This window comes from Meleagris gallopavo, chromosome 2 (assembly GCF_905368555.1).
Source record: "Meleagris gallopavo chromosome 2, MGAL_WU_HG_1.1, whole genome shotgun sequence".
In the NCBI taxonomy this organism is placed as follows: Eukaryota; Metazoa; Chordata; class Aves; order Galliformes; family Phasianidae; genus Meleagris; species Meleagris gallopavo.
In genome coordinates this window covers 96,045,185-96,066,021 of record NC_139405.1, presented here as the reverse complement: position 1 = coordinate 96,066,021, position 20,837 = coordinate 96,045,185, and the positions used below count along the sequence as shown (strand labels likewise).

The 20,837-nt window shown below is 39.3% G+C and overlaps 1 protein-coding gene across 1 annotated transcript in view; it reads left to right on the top strand.

Moving 5' to 3' along the window:
• Positions 1 to 5,376: 5,376 nt before the first annotated feature.
• Positions 5,377 to 20,837, top strand: part of NOL10 (nucleolar protein 10) — a 49,652-nt gene continuing 34,191 nt past the window's right edge. Inside the window, exons 1-12 of the mRNA XM_085218016.1 lie at positions 5,377 to 5,523; positions 5,822 to 5,867; positions 7,033 to 7,131; positions 7,708 to 7,785; positions 9,550 to 9,587; positions 12,783 to 12,919; positions 13,733 to 13,798; positions 15,257 to 15,317; positions 15,824 to 15,909; positions 16,171 to 16,249; positions 17,572 to 17,721; positions 20,024 to 20,090. Coding sequence (XP_085074142.1) covers positions 5,458 to 5,523; positions 5,822 to 5,867; positions 7,033 to 7,131; positions 7,708 to 7,785; positions 9,550 to 9,587; positions 12,783 to 12,919; positions 13,733 to 13,798; positions 15,257 to 15,317; positions 15,824 to 15,909; positions 16,171 to 16,249; positions 17,572 to 17,721; positions 20,024 to 20,090 — 973 coding nt within the window. The 5' untranslated portion in view covers positions 5,377 to 5,457. The remainder of the gene's footprint in view (positions 5,524 to 5,821; positions 5,868 to 7,032; positions 7,132 to 7,707; positions 7,786 to 9,549; positions 9,588 to 12,782; positions 12,920 to 13,732; positions 13,799 to 15,256; positions 15,318 to 15,823; positions 15,910 to 16,170; positions 16,250 to 17,571; positions 17,722 to 20,023; positions 20,091 to 20,837) is intronic.

Sequence of the window (20,837 nt, the reverse complement as noted above, 5' to 3'; positions counted from 1 at the left end):
GCTAGAGTAAGTGTCTCCAGCATAAGGCTGAAGCAGCTGATGGGAGATGTCCTCAATCACAGCCTCGGACTTGGATAGCTCTGTTCCTGCATCACATTACTAATGGAAAGGTTAAGGTCTCGGACTCTAAATTTATAGGCTGTTTGGATAAGGCAAGATATATTGTACATCTATCTTCCTTTGCTTCTCTTTAACATTTTTAGTGAGACATAAAATACTTATATAGAGGAGGAAAGTCTCTACTCAAAGCTCCCCACGAAGAGACAGAAAGAAGACTACTGGTTGAAATAATCACTGTTTCAGTTTATCTGCTTGCTTATTTTGGTTTATTATGACTGTGAAGAGGAAGGGGACCTGGGGGTGTTGGTTGATGCCCAGCTGAACATGAGCCGACTGTGTGCGCAAGAGGTCAAGAGGGCCAACGGCATCCTGGCCTGCAGTAGAAATAGTGTGGCCAGCAGGAGCAGGGAGGTGATCATCCCCCTCTACTCAGCACTGGTGAGGCTGCACCTTGAGTACTGTGTCCAGTGTTGGGCCCCTCGCTGCAAGAAAGACATTGAGGCCCTGGCACCTGTCCAGAGAAGGGCAACAAAACTGGTGAGGGTATTGGAGCACAAATCTTATGAGGAGCGGCTGAGGGAGCTGGGATTGTTTAGTCTGGAGGAGACTCAGAGGAGACCTCATTGCACTCTACAACTTCCTGAAGGGAGGTTGTGGTGAAGAGGGGTTTGGCCTTTTCTCCCAGGCAGCGAACAGGACTCAAGGAAATGGACACAAGTTGTACCAGAGGAGGCTTAGGTTGGACATAAGGAAGAACTTTTCCTCTCAGAGAGTGGTCAGGCACTGGAATGGCTGCCCAGGGAGGTGGTGGAGTCGCCGTCCCTGGCACTGTTTAAGAGGCATCTGGATGAGGAGCTGCGAGATATGGTTTAGTGCTTGTGGTAGCAATGGTAGTGGGAGGACAGTTGGACTAGATGATCTTGTAGGTCCTTTCCAATCTTGTGATTCTACGATTCTATGATTCTGTGATTCTATGATTATTGAGGTGGGTGTCAGCCCCTTTTCCCAGGTAATAGCTATAGGATTAGAGGTAATGGTCTTAAGTTGTATCATGGGAGGTTTGGGTTGGGTTTAGGAAATATTTCTTATCAGAAAGAGTGGTGAGGCACTAGCACAGGCTGCCCAGGGAGGTGGTGGCATCACTATTCATGGAGGTGTTCAAGAAACATGGAGATGTGGCACTGAGGGATGAGGTCAGTGAGCAGGGTGGGGATGGGTTAACAGTTGGACTAGATGATCCTAGTGAATCTTTCCAACCTTAATCCTATGATTCTATTCTGTTTTTTTTTTTTTTTTTTTTTTTTTCAGCCATGGTGTTCCCATGGGCACAGCAGAAGGACTTTACTGAAGCAATACAAAAGAATTACCCAGGTGTCTGGTGACATTCATAGTAATGGGGATCACTGTTTAATCTTCTTTCCCTCCTTCCCCCCACCCCACTTTTTTTTTTTTCTTAAGGTTACATTTTAATAATGAAAACAAAATTAGTTCAGCTATGTACATGACATAACTCAAATTTGCAGCCTTGTGATCTGAAAGATGCAATAAGACTCAGCAACAAGGTAAAGCAGAGCTTGCCCATCTCAGACCACATACAGAGCTGCCATAGATCCTTGCTGCAGTCTCAAGATGTGGAAATGCTTCACATGATTATTTCTACAAAAATTACGTTCCCAGAAACTTCTTAAATTTAGAATTGTGCCATCTGATAACACTTGTAGTGAAGAATGTAAAATCCAAGCTGAAGGGTTGTCAGATTTCTGGATTCTGCAATATAAGCCATTTTCTCTCTAAATGTTTTTATTGTAGCAACGTCACTTTTGATTCTCATTTTTTTCAGGAGGAATAACATTTGCCATGTTTACTTTTATTATAGTGACAACTATTATACTACTTAATTTGTTATTTGAAAATTATCGAGGAAGCATGATATTAATGTGTAAACAAAGTCCTATCATTTTTTATTATCAAGTTTTCTGGTTTTATTCTGACTTTTTAATCCTTTTTTCCCCATTACACATTTTTAGGCCTGGATGAAGAGAGGTTGGAGGAGGGCAGGATCACTGAGCCCCTTTGACAGGATATGGCTGTGTGCTGCTCACTGGTGGTCACTCAGCTGTGGCAGCTCCTGTGCCCCTGCTACTTCCTCAGCTGCACTGAGTGCTGTACCGTGTGATCACCAAGCTGCTTAATTCCCTTGTGATCACCACGTGTCTCCCTGTTCCCTTTGATCTGTCATCGCAAGGAAGCTTTCTGTGGCTTTGGCTTTCTCTGTGTTTATGAGTACTCCTTCCTCTGTCACAGTAATGTGCAAACACAGCCTCCAAACAGTCATTAAAAGCATTAATACCCTATCTGAAGTATCTTCTGAGGCAAATTTCTCTAACAAATAATCAGACTTAATTACCTACATAATTATGACATTGACATTAATGAGAAAGCTTATGTTAGCTTGCAAAACAGCAACCTCAGAGCTGCAGTTCTCAGTAAAACAATTTGTACAACTACTAAGTTACAAGCATTATCCATTAATGTGTATTTTTTCCGCTGTGCTTCCAAAGAATCTTTTAAAATCCCATTTCCTATTAATGCAAGTGTATTACTGCAGTAACATATGCAGAAGTCTATAACAGCTCAGTGAAGGAACTCCTAACATGACTTGATCATGGCTAATAATGATGATCTTTAAGGTCCCTTCCAATCTGTCCATTCTGTGGTTCTATAAAATATCGTTATTTAATTGAAAACAGTTTCAGTGTACTTTTAGGCATGTAAGTTTAGCACGCAAATTATTTCTCTGTTAGAATTCCTTAGCTGCATGCATGTGTGTGTATATGAATGGATGTTGTCTAGTTACCATTAAAGCCAGTAAAGATTTCTTCCAGTTTGCTTACCATAATGTTGTTTCAAAACACTGTATCATGCATGTCACAAGGGAACACACATAGCAAATCCTCATAGTATAAAAAGAGGAAAAGCAGGCAAAATTCTGTTCACCTGCTTGAGTTCTGTATCACACCTAACTGCTCAACTCTATTCACTTGAACTGAAAATCTAAAAGTGTTATTATTGCATGCAATAATAGTTATTTGGGGCACATTTGAAGCAAAAAGCTTCATCAAAACTTCAATTGCATCATTCAGATACAGATTTTTTTTTAACTTATCTGTGTGAGTGTAACAAGCAGATCTGGCTGCTCTAAAGTTATCAGCACTAGAACTTTAATAGTCCAGGTTCTAGCTGATATTTTTCCCATAGATTTTCTTTAAAAAATAAAAAGTTTTAAATGTATGCCATGCCAGACTTGGATTTATCCTCTTTGCCTGAGAGCTAAATGTGTCAAAATAAATAAATAAGTAAATAAATAAATATCAAGAATCTTGAAATACAATTTTATTTTCTGCTGTGCAGACAGAGGTATTTTATTCTTCTTTTTCTGCTCTATGGTCATTGAAATATACCTTGAATACTGAAGAAGGGATCAGGAATCTTTGGGCGTTCTCACCTAAAGTCACATATCTCCTTAGTATGTTAGAACCTCGTGGATTTTAAACCTCTGGGAATTTTTCATCGTTTCAGTCCTCCTGACCTTGTCTTACATTTTTTGAGGCATCCTTGTGTCATACCAAACAACTTGGGGAGGATGTCTGGAATTCCTTGAGGTGTCCTGAATTGAAAGGGGCATCTATATGTGGGCAAATAGATTCAGCTTTAAATGTCTGTTAACAGTTAGTGACAGTCTAAGGAATGAGATGGTAGAACTTAGAAACAGATTGAATTCACCCTGAAGAAGACACCAGGTGGCTACTGTGCCGCATTGCTCCTCAGGCTTCATTACTGGGGTTAACTGGGTGTGCAATTCAGCTGCCTCAGCTTCTACTGCCATTTGAGATGTCCTCCAGCTCACGCCACATAGCACATGGGTTTTCCACAGGTCTTGTGTCATCCCATCTAAGTGTCCTGGATAACATGGCAGCTCAAATGCCACCAGACAATCTACATTTAGGTCAGTGAAGCCTTAGCTCCCTGAAATGGGAGCTTTGACATCTCGTACCCACGTAGACACTTACATTAGGTGTCTGGGTCTCAGCTATGGCACCCTTTAATGCAAAGCAGAAAGTGGCAATATTGGTACTATGATTGCTGAAATACATAATGAAAAACATCAAGACATACATGAAGGCCCTGGAGCGTGTTCAGAGAAGGGCAGCAAAACTGCAAAGAGTCTGGAGCACAAGTCTTATGGGGAGCGACTGAGGGAACTGGGATTGTTCAGACTGCAGAAGAGGAGGCTCAGGGGAAACATTATTGCTCTCTACAGGCAACTGAAAGGAGGTTGTTGTGAGGTGGGGTTGGTCTCTTCTGTCAAGTAACAGAAATAGGATGAGAGGTAATGGTCTAAAGTTGTACCAGGGGAGGTTCAGGTTGGATATTAGGAAACGTTTCTTCTCAGAAAGTGTGGTGAGGCATTGGCACAGGCTGCCCAGGAAGGTGGTGAAGTCACCGACCATTGAGGTGCTCAGAATGGTAGACGTGGCACTGTTTTTTTGGGATGTGGCCAGAAGGCATGGTGGGGCTGGGCTGACGATTGCACTAGATGGTCTTAGTGATCTTTTCCAACCTTCATGATTATATGATTCAATGCAAGGAATTCTGTATATAAGACTTGATATGGTTTCGGTTAGCTCTTACACCAGCTGTGTACTGCCTTTGGGGAAAAGCTGTGACATTTAGTGGTACGGAAAAACACATTCATAGAGTGGAATAATATCATATTTTATTTGTTGCTGCTCTTCTAAGTCAGAATAGGCATCGCCTGACACAATTCCAACCCCGGTAACTCTGTGTCCCTGTTACAGCCTGCTGTAGGGAACCTGCTTCAGCAGGAGCTGGGCTGGGTGATCGCCAGAGGTCCCCTCCAACCCCTATAATTCTGTGATCTGCGTCTAAAGAGATTCTACATAGAATTTAAACGGCGTCCCATTTTTTACGTTTGCAGGAAGGATGCTGCCCAACCCGATTCTGCAGTGATTTCCAGGATTTCTGTGGGGCAAGAAAACGAACCTACTCAGCCACGTCTGCCCAAGCAGCTCCTTCCTACTCTGTGATTTCAGCCCGAACACCGCCTGAAATAGCATCATGCAGCCGCCTTTATGCTTTAACGCTGAAGAACGCGATTTTATCTAACAGCTCCCTCCCAACCCCCGGCCCGATGTCCGCCGACGCTCGGCGCCGGCCGGGAACGGGAAGCTGATGGAGCCGAAGCCGGAGCCGGAGCCGGAGCCGGAGCCGGAGCCGGAGCCGGAGCCCCGCCCGTGCACCGCGCACTGCTGCCGGGTCGGAGCCGAGCCCGCCTTCCGCTTCCCCTGCGGCCCGGAAGAGGTGTGTGAGCTCGCCATGCAGGTCTCCAGCCTCAACGAGGTGAAGATCTACAGCCTGAGCGCCGGCAGGAGCCTCCCGGAGGTGAGGGGCAGCCCGGGCGGGACGGAGCCGTGAGGGGGCGGGCGGGACGCGTGGGCGCCTCCGCAGCTGGCGAGCGTTTGAGCCGAGCCGCTCTGCGGACTTCTTTTTCGTAGGATCACAGGATGGTTAGGTTGGAAGAGGACCTCCGAGCTTACTACCAGGATTTTTAATGTAATTAAGAAGAAAGAATTGATGTTTCAGGCAGAAAAAAACTGTTTTCTCAGATTTGTTAGACTGTAACAGTTCTCTGATTCTGCTCATGTGCTGTAACCGTGAATACTGATATGTTTCCTTACAGTGGCTCTCAGACAGGAAGAAAAGAGCATTACAGAAGAAAGATGTTGGTGAGTTTTCCTATTGCAGCCCTCAGCAGAATGAGGCTGTACACATCTGATCTGCTAATCCAGAAGTGGGCAGTTTGCTGACACAAGGAAATTGTGCACAACTTATTTTCATAAATACGAATTTAAAGCTATACGTAATGCTACATGGCTATACTTTAGTTTCCTAAATAGTGCTGTGTGGATAGGACATTGCCAGCATTCTTTTCAGGCATTGAATACTTGGAGATGGTAGATTGTACACAATTGTGGTGGATGCATCCAACATATATTTTATGATCAAATCTAGCTATAGACCTCTGTATATTTATTAAGCTCAGCTTAGAGGGCAGCTTTGTGATTTTATCATATCATCATCATAGAATCATAGAATGGCCTAGATTGAAAAGGACTTCAAAGATCATCTAGTTTCAGCCACCACCCTGCTATGTGCAGGGTGCCAACCACCAGACCAGACTGCCCAGAGCCCCATCCAGCCTGGCCTTGAATGCCTGCAGGGATGGGGCATCCACAGCCTCCTTGGGCAACCTGTTCCAGTGTGTCACCACCCTCTGTGTGGAAAAACTTCCTCCTAATATCTAATCTAAATCTCCTCTGTTTCAGTTTAAGACCATTCCTCCTTGTCCTATCAGTGTCAACCCATGTAAACAGCTGTTCTCCCTTCTGTTTATACGTCTCCTTCAAGTACAGGAAGGCCACGATGAGGTTGCCTTCTCTTCTCCAACCTAAACAATCCCAGTTCCCTCAACCTTTCAATTTTACTCTAAATTTGTAATATCAAAGGAAATATTTACATACCATCATGAGCATTGTGTAAAGCAGCCAACTAAAAAATATGCTTGGAGGTAACAGTGTGATGGAATGTATTATGCATTTTTGTTGTGTAGAATATGTCACCTTTTTGTGAATGCCTGTTATAATTTGTCACATGGTTAGCACCTCGTGACAGACATCTATTTGGTGTGGTGATAGCTGGCTTCTCAGTGTTAGTGTACCACATTGCTCTCCTGGCCTGTGTTAAAGACAAAGATATACCTTTAAAAATATTCAGTTTTATTCAGTGAACTTAATATACTTTCATAAGAAATCATTACAGTATTGGACTGATAATAATAGTACTAGCTTTACAAATAATTTCTCTTTATGTGTATTTCTTTTTTCTTTGTAGATATCCGTAGAAGAATTGAACTTATTCAAGACTTTGAAATGCCCACAGTTAGCACCAAGATTAAGGTATCAAGAGATGGACAGTATATTATGGCAGTTGGTGAGTTAACTAAGGACCCCTCAGTAGCAGAAGCCAAAAGTACTAGTAATGTTTTATCACAGAATATGACAGGTAGAAGATAAAGAAATAAAACAAAAAGACCCTCCAGTGCAGCATTGAACATAATTGTGGAAGCCTAGTCTTAAGGTGTGATGCAATGCATGTCTTGGAACTTAAGTTGAGAAACATTTAATTTTCAACTATATTAGAAGAATACCTGTGTTCTGAAAACAACAACTTATTTGTTTTTATGGTGTGTTCATATACTTGCTTTAAATAACTTCTGAGTATCACTGAGTGTTTTTTTAAAAGATAGAGGATAATGCTGCATTTCATAACTGTCAAAGTGAGATCCTAACATGAATACTTCAGTTAGCCTTAATGGCACAAGGAGGCTTGGTTTTTCACACTCACTGGAAGGTATTGTTAAGTTCTGTTACTAAGAGGCCTCTTTATCCATTCACAGAAACATAGTTGTAGTAAAGAATGTATACAGAAAAGATCGTATTTTAAAAAAAACGTGTTAGTGTTATCTTTTTGTTCCATTGTTTTATTAAAATCAAATTCTTCTTTCAGGAACTTACAAACCGAGGATCCGCTGTTATGACACTTACCAGTTATCCCAAAAATTTGAAAGGTGCTTAGATTCTGAAGGTTAGTATAAGCTGTGGCTGTTAGTAGGAGAAATCTTTTGCCTACAGTTCAGGTTGAACTCAAACAAATTTATCTCCCTATTCTAAGGGGAGAGATTATGTGTTGGGGGAACAGAAGAATCTAGAATAAATTCTCACCAGTCTTCACCTCTATATTTTTCCTTCTTTTTTCTGTAAAGTTCTTTCCTCTCTTGGAGCTGTACGAAGACAGTAAGATCTGCTCTGAGCCAGTAGGTGTGGGGCTCAGAGAGAGACATGGCTGAAGGCTGCTGCTCTTTTTGGGGAGTGCTGTGTGAGGGGGAGAGAGAGAGGGCGAGAAAAAGGGAGAGAGAGATTGAGATAGCAGGCAGTTCTCCCTTCTGTTCTCTTCCTGCTCTGAAGCAGTAATGTAGGAGAGTGCTCTGTGGTTGCTCCATTCTTAAAGAAATGAGTTCTTTTGTTTTCTCACTGCAGCCCAAGTCAGTTAAAGAGAACTCCTTGATTTGTCTTGTATATTTCTTTATTATTATTATTATTATTATTAGACATAGGTGGTAGCAAAGGAAAGGCCCCAGTTTCACATTGTTTGCTAGTATTTTGGAGGGAGAACTTTTGTGGTGATGAGAGCAAGGAGCCATCCAGGCTCTGAGAAAGAGAGAACGTGCTGGAAATTGGACTGAGGGAGGAGGTTTTAGGATCTGTAGAGTTGGGGGTTTGTTTTGGTTTTGTTCTTAGGAGTCTAATGGCAGAAGACAGAGAGGTGGATGAAACTGAGGGGTTGAGCACAGAAAGCACAGAATAGTGCAAGATTGAATCACTAGTGAGAAATGGAACTGGTCTATTTTTTATATGCTATGTAAAAAAAAAAAAAGCCAAAAAAGAATGACAGCTATTGAATTAGGGCAGGAAAAGGGAAATAGAGCATAGTGGTGTTCTGTTATGTGATTCCTTAGTACTGCAAGGAATCTTATTTGGTGTAGAGACAGTGCTACAAAGTAGTGTGAGAAGGGAGAGTCAGGAAGGCTGGGGAAAGAAAGGCGTGGCATGAGAGAGACCCACTTTGAAAGAGTATGAGTCATTGTAATAGTAAATGCTTGCTGTTAATTAGAGCTCAAAGTTAATTTTTTTGAACTGGCTTCTTACGAGGTTTTTAAAATGTGTTTAACTTGCACTGTATCATAGAGTCACCTTAAATAACCTACCTTATTTAATTGGAAACAGTTTAGGCGAAGCAGCTTCTCCCTAATGTTCTGGACTCACCTTATTTAAAGCTAACTGGAGTCTCTGTTGAACACCTCAACATACTGATCAGTAGCCTTTGTGTTTATTGGCCCCTCAAAGCTCAACCTCTGGAAGCTGACGCCTTAGAAAGGCTGTGTCTGAAGATGTGTGTGTAGTACATTTGATCCCCTGTTATTCTTATCATCTTTGATGGTTCACCAAAGCTCCGTGGACCACCCACTCTCTGAAAAGCATTTGATGAAACCTTCCTAAATACACGTTTGAGCACTGCATTGAGGAGCATATCAAGTATACAAGAATGATAAAAAAGATTATAAGATGCTACATAAATTTCTAAGGTTTTCTTAAGTAACTTATTATTTTGCCAATAATGTTGTCTAATTAAAGATTTTATCATGATGTCTGCATTATGCATTGACACCTGTGAGGAATACTTATATGGCTAAAGGTTAGCATAAGAGTAAATATTATTTTCAGGATTTGTGCCAGTGTTTGCAAATAAATTTGCTTACTTAACTTAAAATTCTCTTGTTCTCTCCTGTAGTGGTTACATTTGAGATTTTATCAGATGATTACTCAAAGGTATGTTTAATGTTTTCAATGTATAAATGAGAAAATTGTGTAACATGTATTAAAATACATTTTCATATATAGTAAAGTTTTTTATTTAAAAACAAACAGGATAAACATTTTTTTTGTACCTTTAAAAGATTGTTTTCTTTGCCTCTTTGTACTGTAGTTTGCCTTACCACTTGTAAAGTCTTTTGTCTGCAGTAGAGAAAAGCTCTAAATAATCAGCTATCCTGTGATCAAGCTAATATGAAAAACATAACTAGTTGTTCTTGCTAGTGTAACATTTGGTTATAATTGCAGTGACAGTAGCCAACGTGCACCTTTTTTAAGAAATGGGGTAGCTACAGCAGAATTAGGCTGATTTGCTATAGCAGTGATAACTAAGTATATAAATGAGGCAAAAATTGTGGAGAGAAGTAACAGGTTTTGTTTATGAGCTGCTGTATCTGGAGGAAAGAGTTGAGTTATTACAACTGTGTGCCTTCTTCAGGCTCAGTACAATTATCACTCCTAATTCTGTTGAGGGCCCTCAGAAACAGGCTCAAAATCTTCTGTGTTTTTTCCAGCTGCAGCACTTGGTGTGATAAAAGATGTTATCTGTTCCTATAAACTTTGCTGATTTATCAGAGTATTCAGTCTAAAATGAAATATGGAAATTTAAGCACATAATTTTGCTGATTTCATTAGAACACAGCATGTTAATAGTTGAATTTTTATTGTATTTTTTTTCCTCAGAGACTTTAGCATTACTGATACAGGTTTGTCTTATACTTTCAGGCACATTATCTAACCTTCTAGCTCTAGGTTTTTCAAATTTTTCCTTTGTAAATTTTCCAGGAATGTGGAACTCAATGGAAGAAGGAAGTGACTGATATAGTAGGGTAGCCTCCTGCTTCTGGTTGTAAAGACCAAGCAATTATTTGCAAGGCTGAGGAATGTATTCTCATTGTTCACCCATCTCTGACTGGTCAAGCAAACGATAAGGCTTATGTGTGTTTTGAACTGAAATTGGTACTGCATTTCAAGCTGAACCTTGACAACCTTATCTTCAATTCTATTTTCCAAAAACATTCTAAATAGTTAAAAAGAAAACTGATTTCAGAAAGTTATAATATTTTAAATGTGACAAAGAGGGAACAGTATTTGAGAAATTGCACTTGAAATGGTTAGAATGATAAAAATATTCCTTACAAGGAGACATTGAGGGTTCATTTGCTGCACGAAATAAGACTGCTGCTCTGTGATCACCTCCTAAAGAATTCTTCCTTCTTGTCCAGCCTGCCCAAACCTGAAATTTTTGCTACTGCAGTGAGTTTGACTGTCATTTTTGTAACTGCATTTCAATTGTAGGCTGCCTCTAGATTGTTTCATAGTGTCCTCTTTGCCTAACTAACAAACTCAGATTCATCCAGACTTTTCACCTAGGGCTTGTATTGTATCCCTTATCTGGCTTGGCTTTGTTGATGTTCTCAACATTCCTCTTGAATTGAGAGCCCCTGCACTAGGTACAGTGCCTCATGGGCACTGTGCAGAAAAATGAAAATATGTCCTTCCCAGTCTGTTCCCACTAACCTTGTAAGGTGTCATTTTGAGGCTCGTTTGTGTTTTCACAGAGCATACTGTTCACTTTTGCTCATGTTTGTATCTGTAAAGTCTGTTATGTTTCTGCGCTCTCTCAAGGTTTAGACTTGGACTAAGTTTTAGTCTGTCTTAGGGGAGAGTGGTGTATCTTCTACTGTAGTCTTTTCCAAAATGGCAAGTGTTTCTTCTGTCTTTTTTTTACCACACACCAGTGGCTATGCTTTTGCTACCCCAAGCTTGTAGTTTTCAGAATTAATTATTACGAAGGAAAGACAAGCGTGACTTCCAGTTGAGTTGTATCCTTTTCTAATAAAAGACAACATAATTGTCTTCAAGTCCCACGTTGTAGGTACTTCAGCTTAAGACATAAAATTACTGGAGGTAACACAGTTGTTAGCAGAATATCTGCTTTTGTTTGTCTTTAGTTGTTTTTGTCAACTACTAGAAAATAAAGTCTTTTTGGAGGTGGTAAAAGAGAACTCAGCAAACTGCATCTTCCTTTTTCCTGGTAGAAAGTTGCATGATAGCTTACTGATAGTGAACTAACAAGGTGATATTGATAATTTCAGTTAAATGTGGTTTAATTTTGTGTTCTCATGATTTCTTTAACTTCTAAACTACACAAAGACACAGAGATTTCAGTATTGTCACTGCAAAATCACAAAATACTTGATCTTGTTATTGTTTGAAACAATGAAGTAAAGAGCTTTGCTTGTTGTAAACCTCCTGTTAAAAACATAAAGAAGTTAAGCACACAAAGGGTTGATTGGGCTGTGTATGAAAAACATGATTGTATAACATCAGCTGTGCAGCTGCATCTGTAATCTTGTATGAAATAGTAATTATTACTTGTGAAAAGGGATACTTGACTTTCATCTTGGATCTCAAAAGAGTGAGCCCTTGGATAAAAGTTGAAACACTAGAGTTTCTGATATTAGAAAAATGGGAAGTACAGAGAGGACTTAAATAGGCATAAAGTAGTCACTCAGGTCAGTACTTTGTAAGGTACCTCATGTAAGGGGAGAATGTGTAAATAAACATGACTTCAAAACAACCACTGTACTTTGTCTTTCCTGAGCTGCTCACTATTCGTGTAGATAGCAACATAGTACAATAGGGGGAAATTGAAAATCGTAGTGATTTCCTATTGTGTGAAGATCTACAGACTACACACATTCTAAACTGGCACCTTTCTAGTCTAATCTAAAGAGAGTTGAGCTTTAGAGTGAGTTGTTGACCTGTAATTGTCCATGTCACTTAATTGTTTACCTTCATCATAGAGTGATTTTGGGCCACTGATGCTTAATGCATCCCATAGTATCTGGGCAAGGTTTAAGGTACTGCATGAAGGTGATGGGAGTGGGAAGAATTCATTTATATGTATATGAGTTTTGCTATGTTATTTACAGGTATAGATCTAGCTTTCTAGTGATGCCTTTTATTCATTTTATCTTTAATAAAGAGATTGCTGTGGCTAATGAGAATAAAGAATGAATTCTGTCATTTTAGTAGAAATTTTTGAAGTGGATTGTAATCCATCGATGCGAGCATTGAAAAATCACTAGTTGTTTTCTGAGGCAAGTTATCTCTTCTGTATTTCAGTTCTTTCTGTTTTATTTTCAGATTGTCTTCTTGCAGTGTGACAGATATGTGGAGTTTCATTCACAACACGGACATTATTACAGGACAAGAATACCAAAATTTGGTAGAGACTTCTCTTATCACTATCCGTCATGTGACCTGTATTTTGTAGGAGCAAGGTAGTGTTTGAATGGATCATTTTGTTTTACTTCTGTCAGGAATTTTTCCCAAGAACTAAATGAACGTTAACTGAAAATTTAATAATGCTGTTGTATTGGAAAAAGCAGGAATTCTTTCCAGGTGGAGACTGCTTCTGAAGAGTGAAAAATGTGAAAGTCCAAAATTAATTCAGTTTCCTGTATTAAGACTTTTATTCTTTGATTGAGGCACTTGCAAATTTGTTGTCAGCAGTGCAATTCAGTGTACTCTGTTTTAAAAGTGGTGAACATCTTAGTAAGGAAAATTAAGTAGCTTTTTGTGGAGACTTTCAGGGTAAAGCTGGAGAAAGCCCTCGGCAACCTGAGCTAGCTGTGGTGTCCCTCTTCACTGCAGGGGAGTAGGATGGTCTTGGATGGTCCCTTCCAACACTAAGGATTCTCCAAAGCTATTCTGTGATATTTGATGAACATCACGTTATCACAGAATCACAGAATGGCCATGGTTGGAAGGGACCTCAACATCATGAATCTCCAACCCCCCTGCCACATGCAAGGCCACCAACCTCCCCATTTAATACTAGACCAGGCTGCCCAGGGCCCCATCCAATCTGGCCTTGGACACTTCCAGGGACTGGGCATCCACAACCTCTCTGGGCAGCCTGTTCCAGCACCTCACCACTCTCTCTGTAAAGAACTTCCCCCTGACATCCAAGCTAAATCTTCCCTCCTTCGACTTAAAACCATTTCCCCTTGTCCTGCTGTTATCTACCCTTTCAAAGAGTTATCCTTTCTCCAGTGTACAGGAAAAAAGTAATTGTGGTTTTTTCTTTGTAGTTTTGAAGTATACAGGCTAAATCTGGAACAAGGAAGGTTTCTGAACTCCCTGCAAACTGATGCTTCGTAAGTAACTGTAATGCATGATGTCTGTCTTCCATCCACCAGGTGGAACCAAACTACTGATATGCTCACCATCAGTACTGTATCTGAATACTGCCCAAATACACAGTACAATAGAATTGAAAAGCAACATATGCCTAGTTTGAACCTCATTTTATTTAATTTTACGTCCTATCATTCTTTGTAACAGTTTTTATGCTCTAAAATATCCACAAAGAAAACTCAATTAAAATTGCTTAATGTAGACTTATTATATATATAATAAATATATAACTTTGCCATTACAACTCAATTTAGCCATCACATAGAGACCTGCCCCCAGGGTACGTACTTTCTCAGACATGCCTTTGTCCTTCTACTCTTGGAGTAGCCCAGCGTGTTGGGTTTTTTTTGTTTTGTTTGATTGATTTTTTTTTAAATATCACCAGCATGTGTTTGATTCTTTTGAAAACCATAGCAGTAGCAGGAGCTGGGCTTCTTTTGTGTGGGGAGAGGCAGATGAGCAGAACAGGCTTCTTCTCATCAAAGTCACTGGTTGGTGAGCAACAGGTGGGGCTCAGTGGGTCGGATGGCTTAAGGAGCATAGCAGTAGTTGAGGGGCACAACTATAGACACCTAGTAGCAGTGGAGGGGGGAAGGGAAGGAAAATCCTAGAGCAGCAGAGCTGAGTCATGAGTGAAATCTGAATCAGGGAAATGAGAATTGAAGATTTGGGAAGCCTGTAAGGCAGGGGAATTGGATGAATTATAGAATTATAGGTAGCATTCTTAGCATAGAAGAAGTTGAGATGAGGGGTCTCAGGAGAAATATTTCTATTTTGGAAGAATTGTTAGAGAAGTGCAGGGCTCTGGCTTGAGCAGTTGAGAATTGGGGTACTTGGAAGAGGAAAGTGTAGACAGGCTGTTCGTCAGAATATGCTGGAGATGCAAGCTTCCAAACGTGTAATGAGGAAGGTCTTTTGATGTAATTGAGTTAAGAATACAGAGGAGCAGAGCAATATGGAAAGGCTTTGTGGTAGGTGGTGGGCTTGGGCAGAGAATCACTGAAATTGGAGAGACCCTGAGCCCAGTCTAATGCTCAAAGCTTGGCCAATGCTGAATTCAGATAAGTTTTCCCAGGGGGTTTTGTAAACTCTGAGGATAGAAATTCCAAAGCTTCTTTTGGCAGCCAGTTCCAATGATGAGGTACCCTCAAGGCGTAAAAATATTATCCTTACATCCAGTTGGAACCTCACCCATCTCAAGATATCAGCACTGTCTCTGATTTTCTCTGATAGCTCCAAATTCTTGGTAAGCTCCTCTTAAGTATGGGAAGCTGCTATTAGACTGCCATCCACTTACACACCCTCCCCCCACTCATCACTTCTTCTTTTCCAGGCTGAACAACAGTATATGTGATTACAGAAACCTTTTTAGTTACATTATTCTGAAGTCATTAAACTTGTTCTTTTTTCTGTTTTAGAGAGAATAATGTTTGTGACATCAATCCCGTACACTACTTATTTGCTACAGGGACAGCTGAGGTAAATGTTTGCATTCCTTCTATGAAAAGGGCAGCAGTGTTTGTATCTCTTTTGTATTAGTTTGCGTGAGGATAAGAAGGAATCATGACAGGAACTTAAGTAATTAATTTGATCTTCTTTGCTGTATTAAGTATAGATCTGTTAAACAGGAAGACTTAGAGTGGAGTGCAGGTACAATTTCTGAAATTTCTTGCTTGCTGAGATACGTGAGATTTTGCAGATGAGAGAAAATAGTTATCTTGGCTGAGAATGTAACTATCAGTTGAAATTAGCAGGCCTGTGTGCCCACTTAATCTTGGGAAATCTAGAGTTAGCCATTTTGATTCAGAGCACATTTGTTTTAAATACACATAACGTGTGGAGCTTGTATGCCTTTATTAGTACAACTCTTGTAGGAAATTTGATTTATTACTCATAGACAAAAGAATTCATAATTTTATTTAAAGACTTTCACTGTATCTTATATTTGTTGCATAAGCTTAAAATATATTTTCTAAACTCTGTAGGGTAAAGTGGAATGCTGGGATCCTAGAACTCGAAATCGAGTTGGGCTGCTGGATTGTGCTTTAAGCAGTGTGACAGCAGACACAGAGTGAGTAACGGCTACCTTTGCAAAGGCCATTCTTGTAGTGGTTTTTGTTTGTTTGTTTGTTTTGAAAAGTTTTGCTTCTAAAAACAGTACCCACTTGGCATTATAGTGCCCACTACATTCTAATGTAAGATTTTCTTAGTTATATAGTAACTCTTTATGTGTATGTCTGAATAATTTACACTATTATTTTAGCTATTTTTAACATAATTTTTTGCATCGTTTAGAGAGAGAACATCTAACTTTAAGAACTGTGCTTTGCAGGGTGGATTGTTTGCCATCTATTTCAGCACTGAAATTTGATGGAGCTTTGAATATGGCTGTTGGAACATCTACTGGGCAGGTAGTCCTAACTCCTTCTACAACACTTCTTAGAAGATTCTCTTGCAGTTGTCAGTCCAGGTCTATTGTATACTGAGTGCACTAAATGTAATACACAATAATACAAGTATTTCTAAGACTGTAAGTGATGTGTATGGAGCAGTAACAGTCATTCTTAAGCTGCAAATTGATTTGTTAAATGATCCTGTTCTTCAGAATACTGAAGGGTTGACTTAATATCATCACAACCTCCGATCTGCATAATATAAAATTTTAATCTTTGCGGTTTTCTTAAGACTTAAGAATCAGTTTTGTGAGGAAGTTCTCTTTCTTAGACTTCAGTACTGTCTCAGTGCAATACATATGCTCTACCTTATTTTGATTGCACCAAAACAAGCAGAAGTGATTGCCTTTCAACTAATGTGTTGAGATTTTTTTTGTCCTATCCTGTGAAGCATCATTTTGATTCATTTGTTGTTTCCATGCTAGTCGTCAAGTAGAGCGTGAGGAAACTTTGGTGTGCTTTAGTGATCCTTCAATGGGTTAAGCAAAGTACATTTTGGAGACAGTTATACAATAGCATTATTACAAGCACAATTCTTATATGTATATGTCACGCAAGCTTCACTGGAGACATATTTATAATCTGAGCTAAACAAATTGATAATGTTTTTCCCTCAAATTATTAGTATTCATACATAAGACAAATAAGGTTTATCAGAGATTCCATTGGAGATTTTTTAGATAAAAAAATGCATATTTCTGGAAGACAGCCTGTACTCACCACTTCTCTAAAAAAATAATTGTGCTCCCTGTTGTTTTTTTGAGTGAAAGGGATACTCACTGAATCTGCAGGTTTCTGGGAAGGAATCTGAAGATTTAAACCTTCTGAGGAAGAATTGAAAACTACTGGTGATTGGTGGATGGTTGGACTGGGTGATCCTGTGGTTCTTTTCCAACCTTAGTGATTCCGTGATTCTATGAATAGTACAAGAATGTGAAAGTGGAATATTAGTGATTTAAAACTACTTGAGAGTGCCTTGAAAACGTTTCATTTTTTCAATTTTAATTTCAATAGAAATGAAAAAGACTTTAGAAAGGTAGTAAACTCTTGACTGCAAATTTAATCCAATTAAACTGAAAGATTTTGTGGTTAAAATACATTTACATTATCAGAGTAAAATGGGCTTACTTCATCATTTTCAGAACTTGAGAGAATTTATTTATGGAAAACAAACAAAAAAAAAAAAATGTCAAGTTGAGTTAAATCATTAATGAAGACCTAGTTTGACTACCTCTTAACCTTAAAATATTGAAAAATTGATCTGTCTTTTATTCCTCAAGGTTTTATTGTATGACCTTCGGTCTAGTAACCCTCTGATAGTCAAAGATCACCAGTATGGCCTGCCTATTAAGTCAATTCAGTTTCAGCATCAGTTGGATTTAATAATCTCTGCAGATTCTAGAATCATAAAGATGTGGAACAAAGATACAGTAAGTGCTTTTCTGTTGCTGCGTTTGTATCTTTTTTTTTTTTTATTATTATTATTATCTAATGTGCAATTTGAGTAATGAAGTTGAAATTCGAAGTAGGAAGTTGGGTTTTTAATGCGTCGTAATTTACATAGCACTTTTCCTTGTCTGGCTAAGCAACCCTGCATCTGGGAAGGTATTCAATAGCCTGTCAGGTATAAAAGTACAGTCTTGGTGGTTTTTTGGTTTGTTTTTTTTTTTATCTGTTTGTGTATGTCTGCTGATGATGCTTTTTTCACTAGAAGGATTTGAACACAAAAAGTGGTATCTTAGCCATTGCCTTGGAGTGGGTATTTCTCTATGTGGACTATGAACATCCAGTACAGAACAAAATTAGTCATTCCAGTTCTCTGCTTAAAGGAGAGCTAGCTTCAAATGTAGATCAGTTAGTTTATGAAATATTAAAATCAAGTGCTTCTTACTTTTACAGGGATTTTGAGGCAGATAATATGCCAAGATCCAGGTAACAGTGTGCATTATTACGACAATAATGGATTATGTCGTAAGAGACAACATCTTTATCCCTGTCTTTAGCACCTACAGGCAAAGTTGCAATCTAATTACTGTAAGACTTTCTTTTGTTACATTATGCAATTTTTTTTCTTGTCTTTCCATCGACGCAGCTTGTACAAAATACATCATCCTGTAGATTCACTCTAATTCTACTGTAACTTGATTTGGTCAAAGAGGCTATCTTCAGTCATTGTATTCCTTCTAAAACACTTGCTCTGTGCTGTAGCTATGATTTTTTTGGCTTCATAATGAAACATATCAAGAGCAGTTACAGTAGTTTAGAAACACTTATTTTCTAACTATTTCAGGCAGCCATTTTTCTACTGTTGTATTTCTTCATGAACTTTCCACAGCCTTTTTCTTTTTTTTTATTTGCAAGCAATTTTTTTTTAAGCTCTTCAGTTAGTTTTTATTGTTTAAAAAGGCAAATAATGTATTGGCTATTATTTAAAACATCTGCAATGGCCCTCTCCATTTTTCCTAGGTATAGAGGTTCTCCTCACTGAGAATTTAACAGTGCAAGGTTTGTCAGGTGGCCTCTGCAGTGGGAAAAGGGAGGGTTTCTTAGCGCTGGAAGGCAAAGATAGCTTTGGACTCTTTCCTAGAGTGTGTTCCAGCTGGCTCCACCTCTCCCAGATGTTGGTTCCTGACTATCTCTGGCTGGGAACCAACTGCAGAGGCAGACTGCGGGGTGGAGAGCATATGGCTTTGATACCAGAATAGCCCCATGCTGAGACGTGCCTTGGGGTGGGGAGCGTGAGGCTTTTGTCTGCTAAGACTGGGGTGGGGGAGGACTCTTATTAATCATCGGGGAGAGACCAGGGATGGGTGGGGTACCAGCATATAACTGGGTGGGAAAGGAAGGGCCTGGAAAGGTAGGTGGGATTGCTGGAGGGAAAGAGAAAAGAGGAATAGGATGAAAATCTGCTCTGTTCCTGTCGCTCATTTAGAGCCATGTAGGCATGTACTCTCATGCTTTGTATTTTGTGGCCCAGTTCTTAGACACACTTCTTCAACTGGCTGTCTTGTGTCTTGGCTTACAAGAGCACCTGTATTTTGTCTGGATTTTTCAGACTCTGTTCCAGTTCTTAGTTTTTGAAAATCTTGTTTCCTGCTTTGACCGTTTTCTTAAATAATTTCATTACTGTGCTGAACTACGTACCAGTGGATGCTTTTGTTATTTTTATTTTGTGCTTAGACCTCTTTAATACTGAATTTGTAACTTACAAATAATGTGCCAAGCCGTATTTCATTTTAAGTAGACTTGGGCAGGCTGGAGGTACCAAACTACACAATCAAATTCCACTCCCAATCCATCATTTCAGATAATACACTTAGCAAAATGAGAAGGTTTAAGATTACCACATTCAGACTTGACCAAAATGAGGCAATGTGCCAGGAACTTGTGGCCCTCATCCTCTTTTTGCATAAAGTAAAATGAAGTGAAACTGATGTATCTTTTCAGCACAGAATTGTGAACCAAGAAATCAGAAGTGCCACTGTACATTGAGGTGTCCTCAGTAACCTGTAGGCTACACTTAAAAGACCTGATCAGAGACAGAATACAATATTGAGTTTCTATGTTATGTTCAGATACTTTTCTAATGTTTTATTGTTCTGCAAACTCTGTGCTATCATTACTCCATCATCCTTAGCTTCTATAATGGCTAGTAACGATCTTTAGATTTACTGTATATTTAATTGTACTGTTTGGAATTCTTTATAATACATTATCTTCCTTCAATTACAGGGGAAGATATTTACTTCAATGGAGCCAGAATATGATATCAATGATGTCTGTCTTTATCCAAATTCTGGTATGTTACCTGTATTTATGTCTTATTTAATTCAAAAAGGAAAGTGTGTGTTAGTCCATAATGTTGCCCTTTTTTAATTTAAGTGATACAAATTAGGTCTGCTTTACTTCTTATTATGCAGCTAGGAAAAATGGTTACTTGCTAGTTAATGTCATTGTTTGCTCTGCATCTGCATTAAATCAAAGGCTCTCAGCAGTTAGAATCTGCTGTGCTTTCAACTGAGTGACTGACTTCTTTTGCCTTTTCAAGATACCTTAAATATCTCATAAGAAAAAGAACTTTGTCCTTTCCAGATAAGTCAGAGCATACTTTCTAGAGCTGGGGAAAAAACCTCTTTCAACAAGTTCGCAAACTTTTACACGTTTACAACCATTTGATCTTTCCTGTTTTGTAAGTATGGTACTCGCTGCGTCCTTCTTAAGAAAGAATACTTTTGTTTTTAAGCACAGGGGAGTCCACAGGTTTGCATGCTTTTTGTGACTTCTCAGATTCGGTGCGTCTCATAACATTGTGTTTCAAGGTCAAAAAAAGGGCTGCTTTTAACCTGTTTCCAGATTCTAATTCATGGGAGAAAAAATATTTTATAGAATGGTGGTTGTAATCTTTAGACAGATTGCAGTGGACCTTAGTTTTTCCATAGTTGTTTAGTTAACTAGTGCATGATATATGCTTTCTGTTCAGAAAGCAGCACTGGAAAAGGTGAAAGAAACATCATGGCCTGTAGGATGGCAGAGGACAAAGTTCTTG